Genomic DNA, 18,159 nt, shown 5'->3' on the forward strand with positions numbered 1-18,159 from the left:
CTGTTCTCCTGAGAAGTTAGATCTGGAGAAAGACATTCCGGTTAGTATTGGTGAACAACCGCAGACTTAAACATACGATAGCAGTGATATTGGTGTTTTGGTAGAGAATACGAGGTGCGTTAATATATCGAGATAAGTTCGGTACGAAATCCTCAGTAAGGACTTAAAGCCAGACAAATCATGTGTTTCCTGTGCGTCTTCACAGTTCCAAGCTCTCATTTCAGCGTCAGTGGTTCGACAGATGGGGATGGCTAACGTATTCAAACGCCAAAGAAGATGCTTACTGTCGCTATTGTGTCCTTTTTTGTAAACATGGTGCTGGTCAGGGTTCGCATCAAAATTAGGGAGTTTACTGGTGAAGCAGTTCTACAAATGGAAGGAGCTGTAGAAGTATTCAACTACAACCAGAAGACTGCTTATCATAAATCTTGTGTTCTTTTGGCGGAGAATTTCTCGGCAGTGAAGCGTGGAAAACAAGAGAATGTTGCACGTCAGGTGAGTTCTCAGAAAAAACAAAACGTAGAAAAAAATCAGGCAGCCCTTATTCCAATAATAGAAACTGTAATTTTTTGTGAGCAGCAAGAATTCCTTTGAGGGGCGATGTAGACAGTGGTCCCTTTAGTTCTGCAAAGCCTGATAAAAATATGGCAAATTCAGAGCTCTTCTTCGCTTTCAAGCAAGTGCAGGCGACGGAAATTTAAAACAGCATTTAACTAACGCCAACAAAAATGCCACATACGTAAGTCCTGTTATTCAAAACGATGTCTTAAGCATTTGGGGAAAATTATAAGGGAAAGATTGGTAGCCAATATTAGTGAAGCACGTTGTTTTAGCATCATTGCTGATGAGAGAATGGACATTTCTGGAACTGAACAACTCTCACTCTGCTAGGTATGTGAACTCAAAGTATATGCTGCGAGAGGATTTTCTAGGCTTTGTTCCTATATATGATCTTACAGGTAACGGAATTGCAGAAGCAGTGACTGGTGAGTGTGTGATGTCTTGACCTGCAAAATTTAATAGGACAGGGGCATGATGGGGCGTCGTCCCTGTCTGGCAAGTATGATGGTATTCAGCTAAAATCAAAGAACAATATCCTAAAGCAACGTATGTACATTGCGCCAGTCACCGATTGAATGCACAACTGTCTCTGTCGACTGCAATGAATGTTACATATATTCGCAACAGGCTTGGTGTTATGAACGATATGAGCGATTTATTCAAAAATGACATTTTTGCTTCCACAACTCTGAAAAACTGCATCAGTGAAATATTACCCGACAGCAAAAAGTCGAAACTAGTCGCGGAATGCCATACAAGGTTCATTGAACGTCATGGTTTTCGCGGAACTTCTTGAACCAATTGTTGCCGGTTTGCAATCCCTCTCCGATAATCATAAAACCATATCTCATGCTGCAGAAACCCTGTTGGCAACCTTGGAGAAGAGTGTTCTCTTTGTTTCGCTTTTTTTCCTGTGAAAAACTCTTCAGATTTACACTAAGGCTTTCTATATTCTTGCAAAGCCCAAAATGTGACCTAGGAGTGGCAGTGGAATATGCTCAGGACATCATAAAGCAATTAGAAGTTGTAAGAGAAAATATTGAAAAAAAAAAAAAATCAGAAAAATCTTTCAGCAAGCCTCTATTCTTATGAAGATTTTTGATGCAGAAATTACAATGCCACGCATTGTAAAGAAGCAAGCTCAAAGAGAAAATTATCCATCACAAACACCTGAAGAATATTTCAGAAGATCAGTTTCTATTCCATGTATTGACAGTCTCATTGAAAGTCTCAAATCACGGTTTGAAAACAATTAAGAGATGTTGGCTGCTTTCGACGTTTTGCTTCCAAGAAAAGCTGATGAAAGTGGAGCTAGCAAGCTAAAGAACCTAGCTGTATACTTCGATGAAGACACAACCGAATCAAAAATTATGGCGGAGTACTTACTTTGATGTCAGAAATGGAAGTCTGTTCAAAGTGAAGTCCGGCTTATTGAAGCTGTATCTGCCCTGGCGTCATGTCCTGCGGATTTTTATCCCACCGTTCACCGCCTTCTAAAAATATTTGCTACCCTACCTGTTTCTATAGCTAGTGCAGAGAGGCCATTTTCAACCATGAAACGCCTGAAGACATTTTTAAGAAACCGCACAAGAAACGAACGCTTAAGCAGTCTTTCTTTGTTATCAGTTCACTGGGACCAGGATATTATACCTGGAGAATGTTAGACATTGTGGCAAGGCGAAGCAGACGCATTGATTTGGAACTGTAAGTGCAAATGTTCAACTACAGTGTAAATATACATAAATGTACACTCATGTCCAAAATTATTGTCGCATGTCTATAAGTATGTTGTTGTAGGAATATAATTTGATAACGAATTAGTCCGGTATTTTTTATAATGTTAGTATGTGTATAATCGGCAAAGACATGTATGTGGCAAATTTCATGTCAAAAGAGCAGTAAATAAGAACAATAAAACGAAAATAAAACTTTCTTTTACATTTAGCAACATTTTGTTTCATTCATTCTAAAATTCGTATTAATAATTCTTTTCTTATTCAAGTTACCCTAAATATACATTTTCTGATTCTACACATAGTATCAGTATTAAAAGTGCCCTGCAAAATTATTATCTAATTATATTCTTACAAGAAGACAGTTATAGATATGAGACAATCATTTTGGACATGAGTGTACATATGATTTTTTGGCGTATGTCTTTTTGTGCTTGTATATATATATATATAAATGCAAGATCAGTGCCTTTCAAGAATTAAGGAACTACTTTACCATGTGCTCATCTCCTACATTATTCAGTAAGTAAAATTCTCTCATCTTTTACAATTCTAGGTGTTACCTTATGCTCGGCATAATGTAACATGGCCCGGTAATTTTGAACACCTAGTGTATATAAAGAAAATTTATCGTCAGTGAAAAAGTTAAAATATGTTTATTTCTCGTATTATGGAAAAGGTAGGTCGCAAATTTTGTGTAAATTTTATTCAAGTAAATAGTTTCAAATATGTATTACATGAAAATACATGGGTAGTAATTATATTTTGTAAGTTTCACATATTTAACCGAAAATATGGCATTATTTTAGAAAATAAGTGTATATTTTAGTGTTTTATAGGATTTTTTTGGTTTATTTTTATCGATATTTTGGTATAGGGAATCTTCAAAAGAAAACTAAAAATTTTATTTCGTAATTTTCTTCAAAATTCTAAATTTAGAAAGTCAGCCATAATTTAGAAAGCATTCTTGATGCATCTCTTTCTTTCTGAGTAAATTATCTGTGATTGGATCATCCGCAATCACAGCTGTGGTTGAGATTTTCGGCTTTCTTTCATCTCAGGAGGAAAACCTGTCATCCTATAGTTACATCACAATAATCCTCCAATTAGGGATCTTCTTCCCATTGTCTTTGTCTTTCATCAGAAGTAGCCATAGGAGATAGAAGTGAAGTGTTCAACGTCTGTACAAATTTGTTGAAATTGTTATTTTAAAACAGTGATACTCATTTGGAATGGTGATTCGTTCCAAATTCGTGGTCTAAAGCAGTGAGAAATTGTTTTGGTAGCAGGCTAAGACAGTGGTAAAATAAGAAAATTTTGAGAATGGTGATTGGCGTCGTGGAAGAAGAGGTGAACTGGTAAGCCATATTTCAGAAGAACATGTCCGATGCTATTCCAGCTATGTTTTGAGTCCACGTTGTGTGATTTATAGAAGCGAGAAAACCAAGAAAATCAGTTTAGGAACTTTAACCTCTAAATTCATTGTTTCGTCACAGAACGAGTGTGGTTTTCTGTGCAGGTGTTGAATTCTAACATGATGTGCTAATTGCCGTAGTTTTTCCCCAAAATTGCGTACATATTCAGAATGTGATTACGTGAATACATTCAAATGGGGGGGGGGGGGGAATTAGAGTCAACATTACGAAGACGATTGTCATAACAACAAGAAATGTGTACCACAGATACACACATTACCCCAAAGAAAGAAAATTTAGATTCCTTGTTAACCTGTAAATTATTTATTTCGGAAAAATCGTAGTACTGCTCGAAATTTTACAATTTGGCATTGTGCTTTTCTTTGTTAAATCATTCTAAAGGTGTTTGAGCACCGAGATGAAAAATCAAAATAGCGAACCACAGAAACTTGTAGATTGGCTTAGTGTAGATTTAATGTAATGTGTTTGTTGATTTTCATTGTTTTGTGTCGTCATGATGTAAATGTCTACAAATATCGAGAATATTAATACACATATTTTAAGAATTTTCTTGAAAACTGAACGAAATGTAAACAATGTTCGACTCTGAGAATTTGGAAAAGATTTAATGTTATTTTCTTTTGGTTTATTTCGGCTCAGATGGGTATATCCGTACAAGCAAATGTAAAGATTTTTTTATATATATATGAATCTTCCTGTCAGATCTGTTTCAATGAATGGTCAAATAAAAATTACTAGCCGTGAAGTAACATCTTTCTTTTCGAGTACAAGAATGTATCATTTAGTTTTAAGTGGTAAATTTGAGTACAGTTATGTTTTAACAGTGTGTGAAGTATGGACAAGGTAAGGAGCAGTACATACACATTTCTTTTACTGGTGAAATGAAATTGCTGTGAATCGAAGAAAAGAGATTTTCCTTAGTATGACCGGGGTTGAAACAGCCGAGTCTGCAGAATTTCATTTTTTTTTCTACCAGTTTGATCAAAATCTCAGTTTGGATTTTTTATTATTATTTAATTCCGTTGCGCTACTAAATTCTGTTTGGGATTCGTATGAGATTTTTTTATTTAATTGATAGGGTTATTACAGACAAAATTATGATCTTCATGGTGCTCATTGCCAGCTCCACTCGTAGGTCGATGTCCTGTGTCGGTAGTTTGTGGTTCGCAACCTATTTTACGATGGGATGCGGATGATGAACTGCAGGCCTGGATACCGGACTGTGAGTTGAGAAGAGGCTCTGGAATCTTCTCATTTGGACAAATTTGAGTTCTATTTTCCGGAGATGATTAGCTCGGTAAGTGGATCAGTGACTTGATGGCAAGCCCACATGGGCCCAGTAGGTTCGTTACCATCAGTCGGTGATACATTTGCTCAGTCCATAATCTTAAGGAAAATGAACGTCTTTCAACACCAACACAATATACACAGTTGTATTTTATTTTATTTTATTTTATATTATTATAATAGACTTTTTTAAAGTAAAATAGGATTTAATTGTTAATATTACTATTTATAATTTCGTGATCTAAGTTTGGCTTAGTGTATTTCATGCTAATTGTACAGTAGACTATGTCAAACCAATATAAACACGCATGTCTAGTGCTCTCAACGGGTCGGGTCGGATTGTGTCAAGGTTCAATCCGACTCGACCCATGATCCGAGTTACTCCGAGCTACTGAACCCGACACGTTTGAAAGCACTAGTTATGTCTGTAGGTTTAATTCGGGGAGATGGACAGTTGAATACCCTTCGAAATTTTTCCACTAAGTACGTGTTAGTTCAAAATATTGTAGTTAGTTATTCGTTCGCAAATCATCACTGAGATCGTTTGCTTTATGCTTTGACCGTGGTCTAAAAAAAGTTGTATATTTTGTGACACCTCTTATTGGAGCCATAGCCTTACTACAATTGTGGACTGAAACTACTAAAAGTAGACAAAATCAGCAGCAGCAGTGTTGTCAACGTTGGTAAAATAATAATAATAATAATATTTTTCTCCAGACTCCCCCAAATTGATTTCTGAATACGTGCCTCTCTCCCACTTTAAAGTAAGTACAATACTGCATTTAATTAATGCATCATATGATAATGTCTTCATTAGAAAAGTTAATGCTCAGAAGGAACTTCATTTGAATCAACGCAAGATATTTAATATTGTATTCTATGCAGTAGCATATATAAGGGGGTGGCTTCCGCGCAAGTATTTAGTGTTTTATATATATTGAAGAATTTTTACATTTCCAAGAATAAAGCTAACAAAGCCCCTCATGAAACAAGCAAAGACCCCCGAAACACAATCGTAAATACGGCACTGATCTATGAAATGGAAAACTCAACTAAAATTAGACGCAAATATTATTACTTTATCCTGTACGGTAGGGTTTGGTAAATATATACATGTGTTTAATGTATCAGACTTATATTCTACAAGCTATTATGAACCGGGCCCCATGTAAAAAAAAAAAAAAAAAAAACCAGCAAATCCGAATAACTCCTTAGAGTATGTACCTAAATTAAATAAGCATCACTAATATAAATTCATAACTCTACACAAAAACTTCTTATTTTGTGTTAAGGAAATCATTTTATAACATTAGCATTGAAAGATGTCTTCAGCGTTAAAACTGAACTCCCAGAGGCGAGCCTTTGCATCTTCGCAACAATGTGTGCAATCTCCAGCGATAATAGCTTCGCTCCTGAGCAGCATAGCCCGTAAGCCTGTCTAGCGAGCTGGTGAGTCTCAGACGGAAGGTTCTCCAAGTGTTCCCAACCTACTACTGTTTCACCGAAAAAAACGAAATGTTGAAGTATTGACTTTATAAGAAATCGAAACTAAAGAAAATATGCAGTAGAAAACAGGGCTGGCCTAGCCTCATAGTACGCTTTGCCACTGATTAATACATAGTAAGTTTTACGAGAGTTCTTTTGAAACCCACAGACATAGTCAGTGGTATCACATAAGACCTTGCTTAGAATTTTCCGTATACACAGACTAAGTATTATGCTATCCTTCTGGAAGATTTTTAACGAATAGTCTAGAGATTAGATTTTTAGTGACAGGATGTTGGAATTGAAGTCGGCATTCGTGCAGGAAAAAAGATTTGATAAACTATCTTCGTCTAAAGCCCTCACAAAAGCAAATTAAATTTGGAAAGATCTTCAATTAAAACGGTTCAATGGGAGAGATATTGATAAAATTCTAGGTGGTTTACAGGTAGCATGAAATATGTACCATGTTGAATGTTTTGCTCAGGCAGTGCTTTCTCGCGCTAAATGAAGCATTATATCGTGTGTACTGAGAATGGGGATTCGCAAGAATTAAATCCTTATTAATTAAGTTCTAATGGACATTTCACAGCACTGTTCCAGTACACAACGCAAAAGATCCGAAACTGAACCATTAATATATGAAAGATCGAAATACGTCACCTGCAAATCGGGACAAAATAATATATGTCAGTAGAGATGGTACTGGACAAAATAAGAATATACTTAGATCACATCACAGTTTTTTTGTTTAAAGCACATGAAACTCCTTTCGTATGGAAAATTTGTCTATGGTTGTGGGATTTGTGAAAGAAAGGAAAGTCCATAAATACTTGCTGAATCTTTTCCAATTATCGGATTTATCTTCTAAGGGCATACTGGAAAAATTATTTGATGCTCTTTCGAAGCGGATTCCGAAAATAAATAAATTTTGATTGTTATGACAGTGCTAGTGTGATGACGGAATGTGAAGAATGTTTAATAAGTATTACAAAAGAACTTCCGAAACCAGTCCTTTATATTTATTGCTGCAGTCAAGTTTATATTCCAATAATTCGTAATTGTTGAGCAATCTCTAATGTGAAAGAGTATTTTGAATTAATCAAGCTGCTGTACAGGTTTTTCAGAAAAAATGTCACAAATGTTCAAAGGTCAAAAGCTTAAATTGATGATGGATCAAAGATAAACTGTGAAAACTATTTCGGAGTATTTTGATAATCTGCTTTTTGGTCGGGAGTTTCTTTCTCTTTTCTCCTTGAGAAAATTACCTCATGTAGATACTGAATAATGTATTGAAGCTACGGGAATTTAGGAAAGTATTGCACATTTGAATTCTGTTTCATTAAGGCTCTAATGTTACAAATGCTAGAATTTGGGCCAGCTGGTGACATCCTACAAAGTGGAAATATATCTCGTAAAGCAGGCAAAGCTGTGATATCTTGTCTGTCAGTTTTCGAGCGAAAAAACGGTCTGATTTGACATTTCTTTTAAACGCCAAATAAGAATTAAAAAAGATTTGCACTAAAGTATTAGATAGTGAGTTTCCTCAGTTGAATTAAATTCCGCAATTCTGAAGCAAATTCAATTTAGAAATTTTGATGTTTAACAATCTCTGAAAATTACTCAAGGCAGTTCGGCTAGATTAAATTTTTAACATCCGATTCGGAGCTCGTTCCTGCGATACTTTTCTCTCTGGTCAGAGGGTTTTGCAAAACTTTTCGATTTTTATTTTTAAAAAAATAGTAACGTTAGAGCAATGACATATTTTCTTGAAATATGAACTTAGTGCTACAGAATATATTATCAACGTGTTTTCTCATTTTTATGTACTTTTAAATTTTCTTATAAAAGTACGCTTTTTCAATTATAAGAAAGTAAGACAAGCAGTATGATGATTAGAAGTATGTACATATGACTTTTCTTGGCCTATTATGGCCCCTAAAATGTTACAAACCATCAACACAAACACTAGATATTTTGAAATGGCAGAAAGGTATAAGTATAAAGTGAAAATATAGTGCAACGCCGATTATTTCTAATTTTTTTTATTTATTTATTTATTTATTTATTTATTTTTTTTATTTTTTTTTTTTTTTTTGTCTGGTGTCACCCTTTTCGAATTTGCCTTTCTGTCGTTGCGACAAAATGTATAATATAAATTAATAAATACGATTATTGCACCTAAGAAAACTTTACAAAGAGAAAATAAACACTCATCCGAGGACTATGACCTGTGAAATATGTTACCATGTGGATTGCTAACTTATGACTTTGAGTAAAACAAATATCACACTTCTCAGAACTTTGAAATGATTCATCTTTATATCCTAATATGCATAACAAATTAGGCCTTTCATTAAGTATTGTAGTAAATTTCTAAGATGTGCATCGTATTCAAATTTCTGTGTACTAGTGTGTTGAAAACTTCGATCTTACAGTAATTCACTTCCATTTTTCTCATGTGTACGAAACAGCATGATTTAAGCCAACCTTAGGATAAACTCCTTCCCACTTTTCTCAAACGCACAGACTAACATGGTTTAAACCAAACTATTTCTATTAACTCCGTTCCCACATTTATTGTAGATGGAAGTTTCCCGTCATTATGTTCTAACATGTGTCCAGCGAGAAAATATTTTTCAGTAAAGCCTTTTCCACACTCATCACAAATATAAGGTTTTTCTGCTGTGTGTATTTCCGATTGTCTAGCCAAATTTGAGAATTGAAGAAATTGCTTGCCGTCCTCAATAGGCGTATGAGGCTTCACACCTTCATGGACCAATGTGTGTGCAGCTAGCTTAAATTTTTTACTGAAACCCTTTCCACAATCATTACAATTATACGGTTTTTCTTCTGAATGAAGTACCATATGCCTCGTCAAACTTGATTTCCAAAGAAACCCTTTCCCACATTGGTTACAAGTATGAAACGTCTGCACTTCATGTCCTAAGATGTTTGAACCCGAACTTAATCTATCAAAAGATCTCTTTCCACACATGTTACGAGTTTTCACACGTGTATGGACTGCTTTGTGTTTACCTAACTTTGATTTGTCAGTAAAAACTTTTCCACAATCAGTACAACTATGATGTTCAATGTTTCTATGGACTAACATGTGTTTAGCCAGCCTATATTTTTCAGTAAAACTCCTTCCACAGTCATTACATGAATATGGTTTTTCTCCTGTATGAACGGAAATGTGTCTAATTAAGTGTGATTCTTGAAAAAATATCTTTCCACATTCATTACAACTTAGAGTATCTTCACGTGTATGGAATAAAACGTGTTTACATAAGGTAGAATTGTCAGTAAAACTCTTAAAACAATCGTTACAATTATGAAGTTTCTCACCAGTATGCACAAACATGTGCCTCACCAAATTCGGTTTCTGAATAAATCCTTTTCCACATTCATTGCAAATGTAAGATACTTTACCTGTATGTGTTGACATGTGTTGGTCCAAAGATGATTTTGAACCAACACTTTTTCCACATATACTACACGTATAAAGTTTCTCCCTTGTATGTACTAACATGTGTCTTTCCAAATTTTCACTTAAACTAAATCCTTTCTTACACAAATTACACCTATGAGGTTTTTCTCCTGAATGCACTAGCATATGTCTAAGCAAATGGGATTTACTTTTAAATACCTTTTCACATTCATTGCATGTAAGAAATTTCTCTGGCGTGTGTCCTGAAATATGTTTAGCCATCATATTTTTCGCCAAAGTCTTTTCCACATTCATTATACATGTAATATTTCCCACGTGTATGTCCAAATATGTTTCGAGGTAGATTGATAAATTATTTCGGACATGTGCTACATATATATATTCTTTTTACCGAATAAACTAAATTCCAGGTTGTCAATTTTCATATAAGACTAGTTTCTTGTCATGTTTCTCTATCATATAAGTTTATCAAATGTATGTGTTAACAACATGTCGTTTTCTAAATAGACTGAAGTTTCCATTCCTTCTGACAAACATGGAGAGTATGATATCCCATATCATTACGTATGAGCTCCACTATGTGATTTTCCAGTAAATTCACTGTCACATATGTAGAAAGTAAATTGTTAACTAGAAGAGACTATATTAGCTTCGTGAAGTAACTTATTTCCCTTAGTAGAGAAAATTATTTATGGCACCTGAAAAAAAATTATATACCAATGAAATGTAACTGAAATAAAATATTTCAGTAAACAATGTAAATCTTTCTAATATAAACATAAAAGAAAAAGAAAAGGCTTGTTTCAGAGTACTAACATTATCGCATCCTCGAAGTAAAAAAAAAAATCATTGTGTAGTCTGAAATGCATTGCGAACTGACATTAAACAATTATAATCTAAAAAAATTCAGTAAATTTTACATACCAATTCCTTTATTTCCTTTCTAAAAATAGAGACAACCGGATATTAATATTTTATTTTCACTAATATAACTGAAACCACAATTTCACAGTATCATATTATATATATATCGTCATTCAAAAAATGCTGGATGCTGGGAATAAAAATATATAACATTGAAAAATATAACACGTTAACTCAGTGATTGTTTCAGTGTATGGTAACTGGTCCGCGTAAGTTTCGTTTGACACGTCGAATGCGTAAGCGTGACTAGCTGCGCTCTATGTTGATTGTGCAACAGAAACCAGAACATGTTCTTTGGTTTGCGAAACTCGATTGTCAGTGTACAGCGGCTCGTTCGGAAAACTTATCCACGTCAAACTGCACCTGATAACAAAATTATTCGACGATGGGTTTAATCAGTTCAGAGACAGAGGAAGCGTGAAGAAGCAACATTCGACAAGCAGACCAAGAACATGAGAAGAAAATGTGGAACGTATCCGCAACTCTTGTGTTAGGAGCTCAGAGAAATCAATTGCCCAAAGAGCTCTCTTCGAGTCACAGATTCAAAAACAATAATACAAAATCAACTGAGCAAACGGCTACGCCTTCAAGCCTATAAACTTCAGTTAAAAAATAAATAAAACCTACTAATCGCCCTAAGCGTACTGCCTTTGCTACTTTTATGCTGCAGGAAATTCATGCCAGTTCCAATTTCAGGACATGTGTTGTTTATTGATGAAGTAACGTTACACATTAATAGTTGTGTACATCGGTATAACTGTAACATTTGGGGATGATATCCACGAGTATGTTTGTTATACTCCGAAGCTCAATGTGTGGTGTCGGGAGCGAGTTATTGGATCTTTCTTTTTCCTGAAAGGACTATTACAGGCAGCATTTACCTAGATATGTTGGAAATGTTTGTGTTCCCTCAAATTGACGAAATCGAATACCATACTGACGAGCGTCTCATTTTTGTGCTATATGTCCTCCACTCTCACCACCGTGATGTACGCAGTGCACTGAATGCCCGGTATCCGAACAGTTGGATTGAGAGAGAAGCCCCCATTTCATGGCCTCCCAGAATTCCAGACCTTATCCCTTTGGATTACTCTTTCTTTTAGGTATATCAAAAACATTATGTATGCAAAAAAAATCGCGATTTGATACATCTTCAGCAGTGCTTTCCTGCGTCATCTTGACTGTTACTCCTGATATGCTTCAACCCACGTGAACCCAAACTGACTACAGATTAGACGTATGCAGACCAACACACGCTGCACATATTGAAATTTACTAAGGTATGTACAAAAACTTTCATATTTTCTATACATTTCAAGCCTAAAACCATTGAAGTACCTTTATCAGTTTTTTCCATAAGTAATCAAAATCCAGTCATTCATTTTCGATGATCCTATATATATATAGATAGATAGATAGATAAATATAGATATATTTAAGTATACAATAATGTATGTAGAAAGTGAACACAAGAAATCCTGAAACTAACAAGGGAACATCTTATATTAATAGTAGCGTTGCCCAATACGCAATTGACAGGGGAATGAAGAAAAGTAAGAAATCCAAAGTTTTACGGGCCGACTCCCAGAAACACAGGAGATACAGACGAAAGAAGGATCTAGAATCATATGAAGAAAGCAATGCAAAAAATACATTGACACAGAAAGAACTTGAAAGTAATCAAAATGACACACAACAAGTAAGCAAACATTGTACCCACAGACATGCTCAATAACATCAAACGTAATGCAGTGTTACCAACTGACCACAAAATTAAGTTTTGTTAGATGGCACGGAACACAAATTATAACAAAACCAATAAAGTGTGAGGTGATACAATAATACGTGCATCGGAAATGTGAGCCTGCTAATCGATTGTCAACCCAAGCGCATGCATCATTTCAATTTTGTGTGTTTGATACTATTCTGATTCTCCACTTGGGCAAAACTGCTTCGACATTCTGCTTTGTCACATTATTTTGTTATTTCGGAAATATTTGAGGTCGGAAAGTTAGAGGACTACGTACGATATTTATTTTTATGCTATTACAGTGGCATCTATTAGAATAACGAAAAGCGTTTCAAGGAAAAGTTGCCTAGTTTTCATCGGATAATCAGAATCTGCAATAAAAATAAGGGGTTTTCATTTGAAATTTTTAAGTTTGGCCCCTGGGGCGGAACCCCTGGGGGCACTTGTTGTTTAGAGAAATGTATAGTCCTCTAAAATGTGTACATTCTTACGTAACTAAATTTGTCACGTTTTTGCTATTTCGGGAATATTTGAGGCCGCAAAGTTAGGGGACGTACGTACGATGATATTCATTTTTTTGCGATTACAGCGCCATCTATTAGAATAACGAAAAAGTGCTTCAAATTAAAGTTGCTTAGTTTTGATCGCAGAATCAGAATCTGCAATAAAAATAAGTAGTTTCCATTTGAAATTTTTAAATGAAATGAAATCTTTGTTTTACGTCCCACGGTTATGCCGGTTAGGCTAAAGGAGACGGTGATGATGAGTAATGAATGAAAATGGTGGAATGAAGAAAGTGGGAGGAAACGGGAGAACCCCGAGAAAACCCACGCACACGGTGTTTGTCCTCCACAAAGTTCACTTGGCGGGAGCAGGGTTTGAACCCGAGACCCCTAGCACCAGAGGTGAACGCTCTGCCACTGAGCCACCGCGGCCCCTTTGAAATTTTTAAGTTGGCCCCTGAAGCCCTACTTTGGAACCCCTGGGGACACTTGTTGTTTACAACATTTTGTACGCCCCTGGCATGGGTACATTCTTGCGTAACTACATTGGGCAAATTTTTTGTCATTTCGGAAATACTTTAGGTCGCAAAGTTAGGTGAAACACCCTGTGTGTGTAAAAGTTGTTAAAGATTGATTTAGAATTATTGCTGCTGCAATAACAACAATTTGATAACCACACGTAACAATACAATACAAAGTTTACATATATTCATAAATATGCTGGTACTGTGACAAAATTTCCAAAGAAGTGTAACCGACACCAATAAATTTCCATGGTATTAAGGTGTGACTTGCCGGCAATAAAGTAGAATGTAATAATAAGTTAGGTTTTATAATTACAAGGTATAATATGCAGTAATGGTATTTTGATTGGATAGCCAACAGTCAACATGTTTTGAACTGGGATCAACTTGACTAAAGAAAGTTTATGTAATATCCCTTATGAGGCGATGAGCATATACAAGATCACTACCTAAGTACAGGTAACAACAAAAAAATACATATTTTATATATAACATCACCACAACGGCGTGATTCGCCAACTGTACCATACTATTCTGCCATGATTATTTTCTTAGTTGATCCCACTCTATTAGTGTTCACCGGTTAACACGCTACACTACTTTACACACTATTAAACTAGATACAATTACTGCTTGTTTATCAAAATGTTATTTCCGTGACATTGCTTACACTGAAGGATTTAATTCCTAAAAATAATATTTGTAATCTTTTACTGTTGTTAAGAAATACACTAATTAAATATAAGTAACACAATGGTTCACTGAGTAATTAAAAGTTACAATAATTGTAAGTAATGCAGTGCTTGACTGAGTTTATTTTTCCTTACTGCTGCAAGGCTTAAACATTCTTTAGCCAGGTCGCTTTTTGTGACATTATTATACCAACGGTACTCTGCAAATACCTCGTTACTCATAATTAAAACACTATTTTACAGTACAACAAAAAGTTTGAAAAAGTTAGAGATTAGTTAAAAGTCAGCGACTTTCTGACGGAGAAATCAATTACGATAGCAAATTGACTTTTCCATCAGAAAAGTCGCAGACAACTAATTTCCCACTTTTTCAAACTTTTTCTTCTCCTGTAGGTGTTTTTTTTTTTTTTTTTTTTTTTTTTTTTTTTTTTTTTTTTTGAGATACGAGGTAGCTGAATAGTACCGACGATATGTACCCTTTTTGAGAAAACTCACCGGTTGGGGTTCGAATTAACTGTCTCCGCAAAATTGGGTCCCAACAACTCAGGCTTGTCTGTATGACTCGTTTTCTTGCTTCGTTAAAATTATTATTATTATTATTATTATTATTACAGTTACTAACAATGGTCTATGGTAATAAGTGTAATCATCAACTAACGGGAGAAGATGAATAAACGAGCCATTTATTCTTGAACGAAGAAGGTCGGAAGGTATTGTAAGGTTCCGCATGTCTACACGTCATGCAATAATCACGTGTGAACTACATGTGTTAATAGTAAATAAACACAAACAGACGACAATCCCGAAGAGGAGTTGTCCACCATCGCCACTAAGGACGAGGATCACCGAAGGAAGCTGACACTACAGGATAAAAGGGAGCTGCACGTCTCGACCAACATCAATCTCCACAGGTTGATCAAACCACCTAAAGCCCTAAGACGCACGGTCATTGGGTTCCTTCTCTCTCTCACGACGCCCGGTCACCGAGGGAGACACCTAATCACACAAAACTTAACCCCTCTCACGACGCCTGGTCAAAGAGTTACCTCACCTCAAAGCCCACGACGCTTGGTCATCGGGTTCCTACCACACTCTAACCTAAAGTATTTAAAGGAAACTTTTATTGTACATACTTCTGTATTAAAGGAATTTTTTATAATAAAAAGGTGATGGGAAAAGTCCAAATCCCGAGTACATATTTGCTCTACCCAAGAAATTTTACAATATTCATCAGCGTGCCTGAATAACTTTTTCTTTTTGAGGTGTATGCATCTTTTTACTGTAACATTTAATTAAAGTAATATTGGCCAGGGTAATAACCATCGAAACCGAGTTGACCATTGTGGGGTTATTCTGAGTTTGCATTTGGGGGAAGGTTCCTCAGGATCCGATTTTTCATTGATATTTTAATCCTTATGTGTAATATCATAAAGCTACTACATTTCTCAAGCTTAGGGGTGGTACGTGTCTTCCCATACTCTGAATGACGCCGACAACTAGTTGTGTAGCCACGATTAAGATATGGTCGGTGGCCAATATAATACACATGTTACTCCAGATAAAAACAATTACATCTTTCCTTTTAGTTCATTTTGTAGAATAAACAAGACTCAATTTAATCTATTGTTAGTTAACAGTAGCTATAAAATCTTTATAATTATTATCAACAACCTATTCAAGAACACAAGTAATCATTTTCGTGGCTTTTATGTTTCTTGTTACGTTCCTACCCTTCCGCTAATTTACGCAAAAATAGTTCTTGTAAGAAAAAGATCACACACATATGTTGAATTCAACATGAATACATCAAGGAATGATTATAAATATTTTTTCTTTTCAGAGGATACTTTTAACAGTATCGGGAAAAGTGCCCGGTTCTCCTACTGCGGGCATTTCAATGTACAATATACGATACAGGAGGAAAGCACCCAGGGGCAGAAACCCTTGAATCGTCGAATATATAACTAATCAATATTATTATTGCTAATAGTTGTTAAAATGGATCAAATAGTTGTAAAAACTGAATTACCATTACAAAAGAAAATCCTTCCTCTTCCCGATGCCGTTCTTTTTCCAGTAAATAAAATGATTCAGCGCTGCTTTCTTTTCATTTTAAAACAATCTTTTCATAGCTGATGACACATTAACTAATGACAAACGAAACTGAATTCGTTATAGAGACAATCAGCCATGCAGATTCTCACCTCCACAATTATATGAACTGCCATACTTATGCAGAAATACCATTAATTAGTTAACGCATCCCTGGGATCTTCTCTTATATTCTCCTGTAACACAATATCTCACCTACACACTTTTCACGTCGTCTTCTATGGTACCTACATTCGATCACAACAGGACTTTCCCTCACGATCCTCCACTAGACAATTCATAGCTCACGAAAGTTGTTTCTCTTCATTTAGGTGCACTATAGCGGGATCCATTTTTATGCCATTATAGTATTTGCGATGAAACGAAAGTATTCGCTATATGTTCAAACTCGAGATCGTTCCTTTGAATTCTAGCACTCCATCTTACTACCGACAGTAAGAATCCTCAAGCTGGAAGGGTGTCTGCTTGGTCGAATTAATTCAGTTTGCTGAAAGTCCTTCCCTCCCGATCTCGGTGGCCTAAGGCTTGCTTATACATGTTACTGGAGGTACCATTTAGGAAGCATGAATTTTGTGCAACTTCTATGTATTTAATAGTACAGAAAATATACAGTGGACTGTTTTTAATTCGAACTTGGATAAAAGTTTATTCCCCCTGAAAACTGTATTAGAAACAATGGTAAAAAATCGTGGGTAAATCGAACTTTTCAACCTCCTGTTTGGATAATTCGAAGTATTTCCAGTGGAAAAATTTGCAGTGTTCGACAGATTGCGAACAGAACAATGCAATTTTAGCTGGTTTTTGTTTATCTGTTATCCTATCCACAGATGACCGTGGGAAAGAGAAAGTTTTGTTTGTTGATACCACCTCCGCTGCACTTCTTCCCGCTATACAGAATCCGGCGGGTGTTGGTATGCATATCTCCTCCTTCTCAATAACCTAGAAGTGTCATTCCCTTCTGAACACATGTGAACAACATTGAACCCTGTTCCTCCACTAGCAAATGACTTGTAAGAACGAGACATTTGTGCAATTCTTTTCAACTGAACTAAAAGCAGTGACAAAAAAGTAAGCAGATTCGTTTGTGATCTATTGGCCTGGATTATGCACAATGTCGAAGCATTGCGCGTATACTTTTTTAACGTTAGAGAAAAAAGTAGAAATTCTACGGGAAATGAAAACTGGTGTAATGAAGAAAAGTGACATTGCATAAAATATGGGATACAGCCGAATACATCATCAATTTTTATTAAAAATAAAGAAAAACTTCTCGGAAACTGGAGTCTACAAAGTGGAGGACACAGGAAGCGCGTATGAGGTGGTGAATTTCCTGACGAAGATGGGCGTGTGTATAAGTAGTTCAAACTATCGCGTGAGTACAATATACCAATAAGTGGCCCACTAATTCGTGTCAAAGCTGAAGAATTTGCTGAAAACCTTAAAATAAAGAACTTCAAAGTAAGTTCTGGTTGGTTTGCTGGATTTAAAGAAAGATATTACATTTCTTTCAAAAGCGTGTGTGCTAAAAGTGCCTCCGTTGATGTAGAAGCTGAAGGGTAGTTTCAGGGCTTATCTGAAATCGTTAAGGAGTATGAACCAAAAGACGTGTTAAATGTGAACGAAACAGGATTGTTTTTTAAGTGCATGCCGAATAAAACATTCAAAGGGGAGAAATGCAGTGGCGGGAAAGGTAGTAAGGAA

General features: G+C 35.6%; 1 protein-coding gene across 4 annotated transcripts in view; it reads right to left on the minus strand.

Annotated features, from left to right (window-relative positions):
* Positions 1-6,062: 6,062 nt before the first annotated feature.
* LOC145664673 (uncharacterized) overlaps positions 6,063-18,159 on the minus strand; it is a 39,023-nt gene continuing 26,926 nt past the window's right edge. For all 4 annotated transcript variants that reach the window (XM_081731524.1, XM_081731521.1, XM_081731522.1 and 1 more), the window contains one exon: positions 6,063-10,651. In XM_081731524.1, the coding sequence (XP_081587650.1) occupies positions 9,030-10,247 (1,218 nt within the window). In that variant the 5' untranslated portion in view covers positions 10,248-10,651 and the 3' untranslated portion in view covers positions 6,063-9,029. The remainder of the gene's footprint in view (positions 10,652-18,159) is intronic.

The sequence above is a fragment of the Thermobia domestica genome, chromosome 11 (assembly GCF_964235325.1).
Source record: "Thermobia domestica chromosome 11, izTheDome1.hap1.1, whole genome shotgun sequence".
Lineage (NCBI taxonomy): Eukaryota > Metazoa > Arthropoda > Insecta > Zygentoma > Lepismatidae > Thermobia > Thermobia domestica.